This window comes from Piliocolobus tephrosceles, chromosome 12 (assembly GCF_002776525.5).
Source record: "Piliocolobus tephrosceles isolate RC106 chromosome 12, ASM277652v3, whole genome shotgun sequence".
In the NCBI taxonomy this organism is placed as follows: Eukaryota; Metazoa; Chordata; class Mammalia; order Primates; family Cercopithecidae; genus Piliocolobus; species Piliocolobus tephrosceles.
In genome coordinates this window covers 18,769,978-18,786,176 of record NC_045445.1, presented here as the reverse complement: position 1 = coordinate 18,786,176, position 16,199 = coordinate 18,769,978, and the positions used below count along the sequence as shown (strand labels likewise).

The following is a 16,199-nucleotide window of genomic DNA, read 5'->3' as shown; positions in this document are numbered from 1 at the left end:
GGTGACTTGCAAATACTTATTTAGATCTTTTCTGATCTTTCATTGGTGTTATGCAGTTTTCCGCATACAAATACGGTGCATATTTTGTTATATTTACACCTACTTCATTTTTTGAGTGATCGCAAATGGTATTATATTTTTGATGTTGGTATCTACATGCTCACAGCTAGTATATACAAATACGGTTGATTTTTATGTTAATATTGTATCCTGCAACTTTACTGAACTCACTTATTAGTTGTAGGAGAATTTTGTAGATTCCCTGAAATTTTCAATGTAGACAATTATGTCACCTGCAAATAGAGACAGTTTTACCTTTTGTATTCTTATCTTTATGCTTTTTATTTTCTTTTCTTGCCTTACTGTACTGTAGAGAACTTCCAGCACTGTGTTGAATGGTAGTGGTAAGATGTATGTTCCATCAGTGCTTGACTATGCACTATTCATTCTTCAATTAAGCATAATGCTTTTGTAGATTTTCTTTATCAAATTGAAGAGTTCTGGCTGGGTGCGGTGGCTCACGCCTGTAATCTCAGCACTTTGGGAAGCCAAGGCAGTCTGATCACCTGAGTTCAGGAGTTCGAGACCAGCCTGACCAAAATGGCAAAACCCCATCTCTACTAAAAAATACAAAAATTAGCTGGGCATGGTGGCACACACCTGTAGTCCCAGCTACTTGGGAGGCTGAGGCGGGAGAATTGCTCAAACCCGGGAGGTGGAGGTTGCAATCAGCCAAGATCACGCCACTGCTCTCCAGCCTGGGAGACAGTGCAAAACTCCATCTCACACACAAAAAAAAAGTTAAAGAGTTCCGCTTCTATTTGTATTTTTCCGAGTTTTAAAAAATCATAAATAGGTGTTAGAGCTTCTCAAATGCTTGCTCTTTTTTTTTTTTTTTTTTTTTGAGATAGAGTCTAGCTCAGTTGCCTAGGCTGGAGTGGAGTGGCGCGATCTTGGCTCACTGGAAGCTCCACCTTTTAGGTTCACGCCATTCTCCTGCCTCAGCCTTCCAAGTAGCTGGGATTACAGGCGCCCACCGCCACGTCCGGCTAATTTTTTGTATTTTTAGTAGAGATGGGGTTTCACCATGTTAGCCAGGATGGTCTGTATATCCTGACCTTGTGATCCACCCGCCTCAGCCTCCCAAAGTGCTGGGATTACAGGCGCGAGCCACCGCGCCCGGCCTCTTTTTTTTTTTAAGATAGAATCTTGCTGTGTTGCCCAGGCTGGGGTGCAATGGCACGATCTCAGTTCACTGCAACCTCCGCCTCCCGGGTTCAGGCAATTCTGCTGCCTCAGCCTCCCAAGTAGCTGGATTACAGGCATGTACCACCATGATTTGCTAATTTTTATATTTTCAGTCAGAGATGGGGTTTCACCACATTGGGCAAGATGGTCTTGAACTCCTGACCTCAGGTGATCCATCCGCCTTGGCCCCCCAGAGTGCTGAGATTATAGGCGCCAGCCACTGGGCCCGGCCTCAAATGTTCTTTCTGCATCATTTGATATGACCATATGATTTTTCTTCTTTAGTCTGTAAGTATGATGGTTTACACTAATTTTCAAATATTGAACCAGCTTTCTGTCCCTGAAATAAATTTCACTTGGTCATGGCATATAATTCTTTTCATATATGTTACTGAGTTCTATGTGCTAATATTTTGTTGAGTAATTTTGTGTCTATATTCATGAAAGATATTGGCCTGTAGTTGTCTTTTTTGTTGTTGTCTTTGGTTTTAGTATCAAGGTAATACAAGCTCTTCATAAAATGAATTGGGAAGTGCTTCTCCTATTCTGTTTTCTGGAAAAGATTGTGTATAATTGGTATTAATCATTCTGTAAACATTTGATAGAATTCCTGAGTGAAACTGTCTAGTTCTAAACATTCCCGTTGGGAGTTTTAAAGTTATTAATTCAATTTATTTCATGGTTATAGGATTATTCAAATTATGTACTTTGTTGAGTGAAATGTGGTTATGTGTCCTTTTGAGGAATCAGTCCATTTGTCCATTTCATCTAAGTTGTGAAATTTGTGTGTGTAGAGTCATTCTTGGCAATCCCTTATTGTTCTTTTGATGTGTACAGTCTTTAGTGATATCACCTATATTGTTCCTGGTATTGATAACATGGATCTTATGTCTTCTTTGTCTTTGTCAGCCTTGCTAGATGTTTGTTACTTTTATTAATCTCATCAAAGAACCAGCTGTTTCATTAATCTTACCAATTTTTTTCTTTTTAAAATTTCATTGATTTCTTTATTTCCTTTCTTCTCCTTACTTTAAGTTTGTTTTGCTTTTCTTTTTTGATTCTTGGTATGGGATCTTAGATTATTGGTTTGATACTTTTCCTCTTTTCTGTTGTAAGTACTACTTAGCCTTAAATTTCTCTCAGCACTAATTTAGCTGCTTTCCACAAATTTTACATGTTGTCCTTCATTTTCATTCACTTTACTTTGTCTTTTGATTTCTCCTGAGACTTATTTGACCCATAGACTATTTAGAAGTGTATTGTTCGATTTCCAAGTGTTTTGAAATTTACCTATTATCTTTTTGTTACTAGTTTCTAGATTGAATTCCATCATGGTCAGAGGACACATCTGTATTTGATATCTACTCTTATAAATATGTTGCCATTTGCTTTATGGCAAATGATATTTTCTGTCTTAATATATATTCCAGTGGTGCTTGAGAATAATGTACGGTCTCATGTTGTTTGGTAGGATATTCTAGAAGGGTTAAATTATTCCTGTTGGTTGATGGTGTTCTGCTATATCCTTGTTGATTTTCTGTCTATTTGCTCTATCAGTTTTTGAGAGAGGGGTATTGAAGTCTCCAACTATAATTGTAGATTTGTCTGTTTCTTTTTCAGTTCCGTCAATTTTTGCTTCAACTATTTTGCAGCTTTTACTTGGTTCATATACATTTAGAATCATGGTGTATTCTTCCTTGATGGATCATTATGTAATGTATCTTTGGTAATTTTCTTTGCTCTTAAGTCTGCTTTATCTGCTACTAATGTATCCACTTCTGTTTTTCTTTGATGTTTGCATTATATATCTTTTTCCATCATTTTACTTTGAACTTGGCTGTAACTGTTTTGTTTAAGTGAGTTTCTTATGGACAGCACATTTTTGGGTCATGTTTTTTAATCCATTCTGCCAATCTTTGTTTTCTAATTGATGTATTTAGATATCTGCATTTAATGTGATTATTGTTATGTTAGGGCTTAAGTATGCCATCTTATAGTATTGTTTTCTCTTTGTTCTATTTTTCTTTCCTCTGTTTTCATTTTACTGGCATCTTTTGGGTTATTTAAACATTTTTTAGAATTCTATTTTCTTTTACCTATAGTACTTTCAAGTATATTTGTTTGGATAGCTTTTTTAGTGATTGCTCCAGGTGTTATATATGCATAAATTACCAAAGTCTACTCGTTCTCATTATTTTACTAATTTGAGTGGAATATAGAAACTTTATCTCTCATTATATTTCCTTACCCTCCTCCATTTATACTAAAATTATCTGAACTATTTTATGTACAATTAGAAACACATGCGGCCTTGTTATAACTTTCGCTTCAACTGTCAAACATAATTTAGAAAACTCCGGATGAAAGTCTATTGTTTTAAACCATATTTTGGCATATCCTGTTCTTTCTTCCTGATAATTCAAGATTTGTTGTTTTATATTTAATTTCTGTTTAAAGAACATCCTTTAGCTGTTTTTTTATTTATTATTTATTTATTTATTTATTTATTTTATTATACTTTAAGTTCGAGGGGACATGTGCATAATGTGCAAGTTTGTTACATATGTATACTTGTGCCATGTTGGTGAAGGATAGGTCTGCTAGTGACAAATTCTCTTAGTTTCTCTTCATCTGAGAATATCTTGATTTTCCTTTCATTCCTGAAATATATATATATATATTTGTGTGTGTGTGTGTGTGTAAATTTTTTTTTTTTTTGCTAGGTATAGGATTCTCGGTTGACAGTACTGTTATTTCAGCACTAGAAAAATGCTGTGTAACTGCCTTCTGTTCTTTTGGTTTCTAATAAGAAATCTACTTTAATTGTTTTTCCTCTGTAAGTGAGGTATTGTTTTTCTTTGCTTTCAAGATTTATTTCTGCCTTTAGTTTTCGGAAGTTTGCTTATGATGTGTCTTGGCATGCATTTCTCTGAGATTATTTTGTTTGAGGTTCACTGAGCTTCTTGAATCTGTAGGTTTATTTCTCCTTCCAAATTTGGCCACTTTTCAGCCATTATTACCTTGAGTACTTTTTCAGCCCCACTTTCTTTCTCTTCTCCTTCCAGGATTCTGTTGACATGAATGTTAGATCCTTTCTTGTAGTTTCATAGGTTCGTTAGGCTCTGTTCATTGTTTTCATTCTATTTTCTCTGTTATTCAGATTGGGTAATTTACATTGTTCTATTTTCTAGTTCATTGATTATTTGCTCTGTCCCCTGCATTCTGTTGTTGAGCCTATCTACTGAGCTTTTTATTTTGGTTATTGTATTTTTTTAATCCTAAAATTTCCATTTAGTTATTCTTTATATCTTCTATTCTTACTTTCTATTTCTTTGCATGTGTTTTCATTTGCTTCGAGCCTGCTCATATTATTTTTTGAAACATGTTTTATGATGGCTGCTTTAAATTGGATATTTTTAACATCTCTATTATCTTGGTGTCAACATCCCTTAATTATCTTTTTAAATTAATTTTGAGGCCAGGCGCAGTGGCTCACACCTTAATCACAGCACTTTGGGAGGCCAAGGCAGGTGGATCACTTGAGGTTAGGAGTTCCAGACCAGACTAGCCTGGCCAACATGGTGCAACCCCGTCCTTACTAAAAATACAAAAATTAGCCGGGCATGGTGGTACACACCTGTAATTCCCGCTACTCAGGGGTCTGAGGCACGACACTCACTTGCATTTGGGAGGCAAAGGTTGTAGTAAGCCCAAATCACGCCACTGCACTCCAGCCTGGGTGATGGAGTGATACTCTGTCTCAAAAATAATAATAACAATAATAATTTTGAGATCTGCCTGGTTCTTGGTATGATAAGTGATTTTTTTCCTGTACATTTTCAGTATTTTCTTATGAGTCTCTGGATCTTACTTAAACCTTCTGTTTTAACTTACTTCCTCTCATACTCTTTTGGAGAAATTAGGAGGTGTTGCCTCATTCATGCCAGGTAGAAGTTCAGGCTCGCCACTTGGTCTTCATTGACACCAAAAGGGAGGGGTCTCCTTGTTATTGTTGTGTGCTGGTGGGAGTTCTGGATCTCCCCTAGAGTGATACTTTCCTGGCTGGAAGAGGTAGGAATGCTTCATTGTCTTCCACACTTGACCTCCACTGACACTATATGGGTAGAGGTGACCTCATTACTACTGAGCAGTGGTGAAAGTCCTATGCAACTATTATGGGCTGAGTTATAGGGTCCCATCTTTCATCTAAATCCAGCCTGCCTTCCAGATTATTCCCTGAAAATTCCTTTAACTAGAGTAGCTGGTCTTCCAGTAGTTATCAGGATGTAGAGCACTTTACAATAGCAAGACCCATCCTCTCATCTTTGCCTTTGCTCGTCTTTCAGGTAATGGAGGTCAGATGAAGGCATGACATAATGGTTAAGAGGAATGATTATAGTGTGATCAAGCATTCAGTTCTTCTTTGCCTAAAACCTTCTTTGCCTAAGTTGCCACGTGGTGCCCATCCCCAAACTCCTCAGCACTCTGCCAAGTCAAATCCTGACACTGTTTTCCTGGCCACCTTTTAGTTTGTATCACTGTATTCCTCAAATGTCACGTGTTTCTTGTGTTTGAAGTGTCTTCTGTCACCAGTAAGATATGTGTGGCATCTGTGCCTGGTCTTCCTTAGCCTATAACACTGAGACTCCAACCTTGCCTAGAGCATGATGACCTAAATTATTTCGGTTGCCCAACAGCCTTCTGGATGTTTCAAGAATGTCTTCAAGCCAAGCTGAGCTCTTAACTTACCATGCTCTTCCTCCTCTCTCCACAGTTTAGTTAGTGGCATCACCATGTCTATGCAGACATCCCACACCAGAAACTCTGGAGGCATCTTTGACTCTTCCCCTGTTCCCTAATCCCATACATTCAGCTAGGGTCCATGCCGATCTTGACTCAGTTCCCATTCTGCCCCCAGGCTTCAAATATCCATCTCCAGGCCTTTCTGTAACCTGTGTTTTCTGAGGAATATAGGGTTTTTAACACCCTTTGAGGCTGGAGGTCCTTGAGCTCCTGAAGTCCAAACTTGGGATTCCTTGTGAGTTTCTGAAATAAACAAAAACTCAACATTTCCATAATTACTTAATTCTCTGGGTAGTTTAACATCTATAGTGGTTAAGAGTTTGGGCTAGAGGTCATAGCTGCCCAGGTATGAATCTTGCTAGTTTCATGACCTTGGGCAAGATACTTAACCTCTCTATGCCTCAGTTTCCTCATTAGTGAAATGGGGATAATGATAGTACTTACCTCAAAGGGATTTAGTTGGAATTAAATGAGTTAATACAGTTAAATTGTTTAGAACTTGCCTGGCAAATAGTAAGTGTTCAATAAATGCTGTTATTATTATTTTCGGTATTAATATCTACATTATCTTAGTAGCTCTTGAAGGTACTGCTTTCTTATACTAAGAATATACTGTACGGTTATTGTATAATTTTGCAGTTTTAGTGGAGAGGGACAGTTAGTAAAAGGGCAAGTTAAGTTACACAGACTTCATAAGTCCAGAAGCATCACTATATTACTGCATAGTACAGTAATTGTTCATAATAGTGTCCCTTGTTTTCTTTTTATTAATACCAGATTTCAATCAAATTAAGGTCATGAAAGTTTAATTACTTATGCACTAAAACTTTTACTAGAAAATATAAAACATCTCATTTTCTGGAATAGATAAATGAGGCTTAATTGTATCAATGAGCTACCAGAATCATGTCATTAAGGAGGTCACCAGATTGTTGTAGTTAGCAAAGGACTCTTTCCCAATTAGGAAATTAATTTTTCTATTGAGACTTAATAACTATGGAAATTAGAGCATTTGTAACAAGTTTTTTTTCCTTTTCTTAAATATACCACATTCAATCCACCTGTTCTTTTAAATTCGGAACTGAGGGCTTGTGTAAAAAATAAAATGTAGTTCCATATTAAAACCACCTGTTCTTTTAAATTCGGAACTGAGGGCTTGTGTAAAAAATAAAATGTAGTTCCATATTAAAACCAGTTACGATCAGGAGGAAGAAAGGGAGAGGTACGAGGATAGAGAATAGAAGCAGGATACTTTGATGTGTAGCAGTCACTATGTATCTGGTACTTAACAGCTTACACTGGTTTGTTTGTTTTTCATTTTGTATGGGGCTTTTACACATGTATTATGTAGTTCCTTAGAATAGTCTTGTGGTAAGGCAATTATCATCTGACCCATTTTATAGATGAAATGGAGGCTTACAAAGGCGATTTCTCCAAACTCACTGAGCTAAGGATGTGGCTGAGCTTGAACTCAAACCCAGGTCTTCCCTCTCTTTGAAGAAAGAAATGGGGAGAAAGGAACTGGAAGAGAAAATACCAGTCATTTCTGAGGTGTTGGCAGTATCATTTTACTTTCATTCATTCTACACTCTCATCACCTCTTCTTTCAAATGTTGATCAGCTAATTGTTCATATGACACCTTTACTGTACCATCCTAGAGAGTCCATGTGAATGGGTATTTAATCCTATGGAAATAATTTGCTGAGCTACAGAGGTAGTGACTAAGGCAGTGTCACACTAGAAGCTCTCTACTCTTAATCTAGACTGCAGAAGATTATCTTTCTTCTCCTGACCCCCATTTTAAAACTCTGGCAGAAAATAATTAGCCTAAACAATCTTCTTGGTGGAATCATTGCGCTTGGCATTGTTAGAAATACAAAGAGTATTATATATCTAAAAGTTTCTCCAGTATTTACGTTTGTCTGTTAGTTTCCAAAATCTGCCTAATTCCTGACAGACTCCACATAAAGACATGGTATAACAGGATATATCCATGGTCTCTCATTCCTTTCTGTCAAGATATGAATGGTCTTTAAAGGCTCCACTTGCTGCAATGAACCAGAAATATCTTCAAATCTTTAACAAAAGATCTACGTTTTATGACTTTGTAAATTCATTTAAATTTGTTTCAGCAGGAGTGAATAATTTATTATAGCTGTAAAAGGAAGGAAATATGTCACTTTTCTTAACTAAAGTAATTCAGAATTTCAAAGAATGGCCCTATTTGTAAATAAATTATGCATGTGGGATAGGGATGGTTTTGTCTCTGTAAGTAAAGCATTTTTTAAAAAAAAATAGTAATAACACCTTAAGACACAAAATAAAGGATGAATTTATAGTGTCTTTGGTACTTACAGTATGTGTGGCAGATTCATGTTGATGTCTGGGGATTCCAATTTTTATATTTTTATTAGAAAAATATTTTTTTCTTACACTTGGAAATAATGAGATGTGAAGGAAATTTTCATGCATTATATAAAAATGTATTTAGGTCTAACATTTAAGTCTCTAATCCATCTTGAATTAATCTTCGTATAAGGAGTAAGGAAAGGATCCAGTTTCAGCTTTCTACTTATGGCTAGCCAATTTTCCCAGCATGTTCTCACTCATAGGTGGGAACTGAACAATGAGCTCACTTGGACTCGGGAAGGGGAACATCACACACTGGGGCCTATCATGGGGAGGGGGAAGGGGGGAGGGATTGCACTGGGGAGTTATACCTGATATAAATGATGAATTGATGGGTGCTGACGAGTTGATGGGTGCAGCACACCAACATGGCACAAGTATACATATGTAACAAACCTGCACGTTATGCACATGTACCCTAGAACTTAAAGTATAATAATAAAAAATAAAAGAATAAAAAAATAAAAATGTATTTAGATTATTAAAATAATTAAATTTAAGTGTGAAAAGATAGGGAATGTCTCTACTTAGGTAAATATTTTTAGTTTTTTTTTTATAGAGATGGGGGTCTCATTGTGTTGCCCAGGCTGGTCTCAAACTTCTGGGCTCAAGTGATTCATCCACCTGAGCCTCTCAAAGTGTTAGAATGACAGGTGTGAGCCACTATGCCTGGCCCAAAATACAGTTTTAGAGCTTGCTCATCACTGCCTAGAAATTATAGGCTTAGCTTTTGTTCGTATATACTTTGTAAAGTCTCTTACCTTGACCTTTCAGCAAAATGTATAACACCCTCTATGTTTAAATGAAATAAATGTTATTCCATCAACCAGTGACCATGGATTGCCCCTGAGGTGAAAATTACTAGAGTTACCAATATGTAAGAGGTTGGGAAAATATTTCAAGTGGATCAAAATCATTGTTTTAATACTGTATTTCATGTAGCATTGCAGATGAAAGAGGAATATGTTACTTAAGAATTTATTTCATTTTTTAGAAAAAATACTATATATAATTTTGGTAAATAATACAACCACTAAGAAAGATAATCAAATAAATGCCAGTGAAATTTTCATCTACATTAAAAGCTGAAATTTCTAGATGTGGGTTGCTTGATTATATCTTAGAGCTCAGGACTAGAATGATGTAATATTTTATTTTTCTATTACAGATGACTTGTTTAAAGTTCACAAGCTTAAGCCAAATCTGAAGTGGCGACAGGCTTTTGACAGCTACTTAAAAACTCTGCCTCCGTACTACCTATTAGTATGTATTTGTGTGTATATATGTATTAACTGTATCAATGATGATTCTTGTCACAAAAAATGTTAGTGATCAAAAGCTTTTACTGTTGCAATAAGAGAGATATCTTTTTATTTTACAGATATTTGTGTCGTCACTGTCTTCTCAAATCATGTGTAAGAGTTTGGAGATGTCATGGCGGCACAAAAGAGAACTGTTTTCTCTATTTTATTCCTTTAACTGCCATGGTTATTTTTATAAAACACATCTATGTTTCTCTTATTAAAAAAGTAACCTTATGAAATTATAATATTGGAATTTAAGAATAAATAGATCCGGATTCATATATTACATCAACTTCCCTTTTTAACTCTAGAAATTCTCAGTATGGGGTTTCCTCAGTATGGGGTTTCCCTCTGTAAAAAGAAAATCTGAAGACATTACAGTTGCCTATTGCCTCTTAAATGTGTCCTAGACACAGCATGAAGTTGGGGCACTGGTGGTGGGTGGTGGAATCTAAACAGATTAAGAAATGACTTGACCTCATTTTGGTTTTTATAATGTGAGGTATTCATGATTTTGAACTGGTGATATAACCTAAATCAAGATTACCAAAATCATTTCAGAGGTTGATGTGACAAACTTTAAGCCAAGTTTCTAGAGGTGAAAAGGCAGAATCTTAAATGGTAACACTGGTGTCACTGGGAGGAGAAATTGGGGTGTGTTACTGTTTACCATGGCAGTAATGGGGCAAACAATAAAATGCAATGTGAAATGATTTGATGATTTGGGAAATAAGATTGAATGCAATTTACTTGTTTGAATTTGCTGTTACTTGCTCTTCTTATCCCACTCTCTTCTGATTTTTTTTACTTTCTGCTTCTTACTTCTCTGCTATTTTCATTGCCACTTTTTAATGTTCCATGTTTGGTTTTATGTGCAGCACCTTGACTTCTAAGAAATGAATCATGTCCCTTTGCCCCTTATAACTGAACTTTGAGTATTTTAAGATTTATTCTATTCTTACTGTTGTGTATTTTGTTTCCTTATAGCCATTAAAGAAAGCACTAAGGATGATGGGAGCTCCAAATCTGATATCAGATAATTTAGATTGTGGACTTAGTTACAGTGTTATCTCTTACCTTAAAAAACTCAGCCAACAGGTAGTATTGGTAAAAACAAACAAACAAAAATCCTTTGCCCTCAGAAGTGCATTTCCTTATTCTTTAGTGTAACTGTAATTTTTCAAATTAAATGTGTATATATCGCTACACTTTATGGATTAGTAATAATGTGATTCTCTATGGCTTCTAGCTTCACCATTAAGCTGCAGTTAAGGGTCTGTCAGTATCATTTGATGCTGTGCCATTTCTCCTTTTGCCTGCCAGTTTGTCCTACCCACAAGCTGGTTGATATGGGGCAGAGGCTTAATAGACTTCTCTCATGGGTCACATTTTGTCTATCTTCAACCTAGTTCCTCCTCAGATCACTCTGGGCTACAGCATCCCTCCTGTTTAGATCAGCACACTGAGGCATGGTGTGATTGAATGACTTGTCTGAGATTAGTTTTCAGGCATGTGAAGGACTTATACTCACATGCTAGCCCTTGGATAAAGAACTATATGCTTTCCCCTGGAGAGTGGGGAGATGAGACCAGTGTTCCTCACACTGGAGGGTGATAGACCCCAAGGGGAACTGAAGAGTGGAGCTCAGTTTCCTCTCTTCTCACCCTCCACCTGTTCCTCATTTGCCATTATTCACCTTGTCCCTTGCCTGCCCCTCTCTATTAGTACCTCATCCTCCACTCACCGTTCCTTATCATACTTCTCACCTCTACTTAGCCCATTCTTGTAGGATGGAAATATTTGAGACTACTGAGTTAGAGCTTTACTTCCATATGAATGTGTTACGTTATATGACAAACTAATGCAGCAGTTTTACTTACCTTATGCACAAAGGTATTCCCAGGTAGGGGACAATAGTAGCATTTGCAGTGGTGATAATGCTTCAAGGTGGATGTGTTTGGAAGTTTGGCCTTTAGGAAATGGAGAGTAGTGAGAAAAACATCAGATTTCACCAAAGAACCAAAGTGACTCCACAATTGGGATGCCGACACACCTTGCTAGGAACTGACAACTTAAGTATGGTCTGGAGCTTACCAGCTCCTACCAGTCCAGTGTGCTTATAAGTGCAAAAGAAAGTAAGGGCAACCCCAGATTTCTAATCTACCAAGTATCCCCCTAACCTCCTTACCTCTCTGCTAATAGATTTTTTGTGGTTGTTGTAAATGTTTTGGTTTGGTTATTTATTTATTTATCTATTGATCTATCGATTTTTTAAAAATTTGATGTTTACCTAAGCCTTTAAGGCTGTGTCACCAAGGTATGGCCACAAGGAAGAATAGTGTACAGAGATTTTAATTAATGCAAGTTCTGGGACCTTTTGGGGCACATGTATCATTTTATGCATGAGCTTTCAAGACCATTTAAGGAAACAGACGCTTCATTTTTTCTTATCTCATATTTCATGACTTAAGAATTTTTTAGCGATAATAAGCATAGACTTAATTCCAATAATTAGGGAAAATTAATAAGTATCTCTGACCAAACCACAAGAAATCCAAAATTATTTTAGGTTTACCAAACATTGGTGGAATTCCATCTTTTTGAGAAAAAGAGAAGATCATAGCTGATTTATAATAGCTCAAATTACTAATTTAATAACTAGGTCACCGGTGTTTCTTGAGCCATTTCAGATTTATGTAAAACACAAAATATGCCAAATATATATTACTAGAATACGCTCACGCAATATTAATCAATATGGTATCACAATGCCTATTAAGAGGTTTTTACAAATTATTTACTTGGTAATATCTGTTAAATTAAGCATTATCTTCTAAGACCTTTTTTGGATAGTCCAATATTAGAGATAAATAGTTCAATTTTTTCAGATATAATGCCAATCGATGAATTTTAGCAGTAGTTTACATACATAAATACAGAGTCTTAAACCTTTATGTCTGAGTCTGAAATGAACCTGTTCACTTAGACTAGATTTTATAGTAACAAAATGTGCTTTTAAATGTCTATGAATGCAATTCTTATTCATGGTTTTTATTCTCTCCATGATTTTATTATAATTTTGACACTAGACGAGAAAGAAAAAAACAAAAACAAACAAAAGCCATATTATTTTGTCTTTCCCGCCCCCTATCTGTTTGCTGTGGTAGTGCAGAGAAGCACAGGAAAATGTTTAATTATCCATTTTTCTGTGATTTGTAACTGAAAATTGCTCTGTGGGGTTCTGAAAGTATTATCTTTCTTAAGTAGTAAAAATGACGGTGGTAATGTAGATTTTTTATAACACATTGTGTACTTTCATTTTAGACCAAACTAGAGTCAGAACGAATACTAGCATCAGTGGGGAAGAAACCTCCCCAGGAAATTGGAATTAGAGTGAAAAATCATTCTGGAGGTGGCATGTCCTTGACTCACAATAAAAATTTTAGAAAACTATTGAAAGAAATCACAGGGGAAACTGCACTTAGGCTGACAGAATTGAATACCAAAGAATTTGCTGGCTTCCAAATTGGGCTCTTAAACAAGGTAAACTGTGACATAAATAGTTTGTATTTGTTTGAACTTGTCTGATACATTTATGTCTTTCATATTCCTTTAATTGTGAAATAATGGACAATCCTATTTTGGATTTAGTAGTTAATAATGGACCAGTTTAGGAATTGTCAGCAGATATCAATATGGAATTAAATGGACAAGATTTATTTCGTGGATAACGCCCATGAAAGATAAAGGGGAGATGAAGCTGGAGTAGGCAGGGAGAGCTTCCAAGCCAAAAGCTGACCCATCACCTATGAGAGGAATGAGAAATGAAGAAGAATTGAGTGTGAAGAAGCTCAGACATTGGTGTAGCTTGGAGAAAGTCTTGGCCAGCCCAGTGGGGACCTCTAGCACCAAGATTTCCCATAGAGGAGGACCATGCTGGGCAGAGCTGGCCAGGCCCTAACACCCTGCCATTCTCTGTTACTGGCCATGGGCAGGCTGGGAAGGGCATGGCCTCAGCTCAGTGCTGCAGCACCCTATGGTACCACAGCAGCAGGAGGCTCTCTGCTAACTGCACTCCTTGCAGGATCAGCCATTGCTTTCCTGAGGGGAGATCCCAGCAGCTCACCTCCCCTCCATGGCTGCCAGATGAATACATCTAGAGTACAAGCAGTGGTCCTGCAAGGCGGCCACAGGTATCAATCTGGGGATTTGGTGTTTTAAATGAAATATTTGAAAAGGGATAGTCCCAGTGGCTTTAATACCCTGTAGGTGTGTTACAACGCAGAACAAGGCTAGCAAGTGAAATTTTGCCACTGGGAAAATTCTGCTGTAGTCAGTTGTACTGATATAATGCTCTTCAATAACATTTTAAGAGAGATAAGTATTACATTTCTATATTAAAAGCCTCATGAATAGCTGAAATTATTTGTTTCATTTCAAATAGGATTTGAAACCTCAGACATACAGAAATGCTTATGATATTCCCCGTAGAGGTCTTTTAGACCAGCTGACCAGAATGAGATCCAATCTGCTGAAAACGCACAAGTTTATTGTTGGACAAGATGAAGGTAAAAGAACTGTGAAATACTTTTTTTTTTGGAAAATGCCAGGCATGACTTACAGGAAGGTGTTTATTGCATAATGAGTATTTTATAGTATTTTAATGTATAAAATACCTGTTTTCACTGAAACCCTATGTCTGTTTACCAGGCACATTTTTTTTTTTTTTTTCAAGTTTAAGGGCAAGTATGCATTAATCAGCACGTACACTACACTTGCCATGCTTTAGCTATTGTAAGCTTCAAACAACCCCAGGAAATAGATACTGTTTTTATGGAAACTGAGAGTGAGCATTTTAGTAGTTTGCCCAAGTTTGGCCAGTTGGAAAGCGGCAGAAGCTAGATCTATGAGATTTCCCAATCTGCACACCCAAACACTGTAACACCCAGCCTACTGTGATAAACTCAGTAGAGAATACCTCATTTAAATGAAAGTAATCAACCTAATGGTATCCAGGATAATTGTGACTATTTACAAATTCCATATACTCCATTTTGTTTATTTTAAAAAGGCTCACCTGTTTACTAAAATGAGCAAATATTATTCTGGCCAATTCCCTGAAATTATACACAAAGTTTTGTGTGTAAGAGGGCTTTTCTAGGAAGAGAACCTACAGATTTCATCAAATTCTCAGTGATTAAGACCTACTAACCGAGATTCTCTGGATGATAAGAGAATGCCGTAGAGCCTAGACTCTTTGAAATGCAGAAAATATGTGGCGATTTGAGTTGGGATGGTGGTGTAGGGTCAGCCCATTCTCAAACCTGTTTTGAAGGCAAGGGAGTTGTTCTAGCCCTAGCGATGTGAGCCTGTAGGCAGTAGTAATGGTAGACTAAGTTATGATTGGGGGAAAAGAGATGATTCTAGATCCTAGAATGCTAGATTCGAGACTTTAAATACTATTTGATGCCAAGACACACTGCTAAACCAAACTATGATGTCTTCTCAAAAGGACCATACGCTTCAGCTATAAGCATCAATCAATTCCTTTTCCTGTGATTTTGCAGATTCCCTTCATAGTGTTCCAGTTGCACAAATGGGTAACTATCAGGAATATCTGAAGACATTGGCTTCTCCACTACGAGAGATTGATCCAGACCAACCCAAAAGACTGCATACTTTTGGCAATCCATTTAAACAAGATAAGAAGGTAGGATACCTATGCCTATGTCTGCCTAAATTGGGATATTCTTGCTATATAATTATTTTCTTTTTGGCAAGATGAATACAAATCAGAGGTTCTCCATTTGTTTGTTTAAACAATAAAATATGACACCAAGGCTCTTGGTGGGAGCCTCCTGATGCAAGAGCGTGTTGGTTGAATAAAGTCAGAGCTGCCATGTATTGGGTACTAGTAGGAGCTGGTGTTTTAAATGATCTCATTTAATACTCACAGCTGTTCTGTAAGACGAATGCTGCTGTTAGTCCTTTAAAAGGGAAAAATCAGGGCCGGGCGCGGTGGCTCAAGCCTGTAATCCCAGCACTTTGGGAGGCCGAGACGGGCGGATCACGAGGTGAGGAGATCGAGACCATCCTGGCTAACACGGTGAAACCCCGTCTCTACTAAAAAAATACAAAAAACTAGCCGGGCGAAGTGGCGGGCGCCTGTAGTCCCAGCTACTCGGGAGGCTGAGGCAGGAGAATGGTGTAAACCCGGGAGGCGGAGCTTGCAGTGAGCTGAGATCCGGCCACTGCACTCCAGCCTGGGCGACAGAGCGAGACTCCGTCTCAAAAAATAAAAAAATAAAAAAATAAATAAAAGGGAGAAATCAAGGGCCGCAGTGGTCAAATGCCTTACCTGTAACACAGCACATAAGAGCAAGGGTTAGAATCCACGTCTTTCTCACTCCAGAGTATATATTCATCCCACCACA

General features: G+C 37.1%; 1 protein-coding gene across 4 annotated transcripts in view; it reads left to right on the top strand.

Annotated features, from left to right (window-relative positions):
- Positions 1–16,199, top strand: part of INTS6L (integrator complex subunit 6 like) — a 63,105-nt gene that overhangs the window by 40,005 nt on the left and 6,901 nt on the right. For 2 of the 4 annotated variants that reach the window (XM_023198786.2, XM_023198784.2), the window contains exons 10-14: positions 9,630–9,724; positions 10,753–10,863; positions 13,090–13,308; positions 14,210–14,333; positions 15,333–15,475. In XM_023198786.2, the coding sequence (XP_023054554.1) occupies positions 9,630–9,724; positions 10,753–10,863; positions 13,090–13,308; positions 14,210–14,333; positions 15,333–15,475 (692 nt within the window). The remainder of the gene's footprint in view (positions 1–9,629; positions 9,725–10,752; positions 10,864–13,089; positions 13,309–14,209; positions 14,334–15,332; positions 15,476–16,199) is intronic. The other 2 variants (XM_023198787.2, XM_023198785.2) reach the window with 1 other exon arrangement.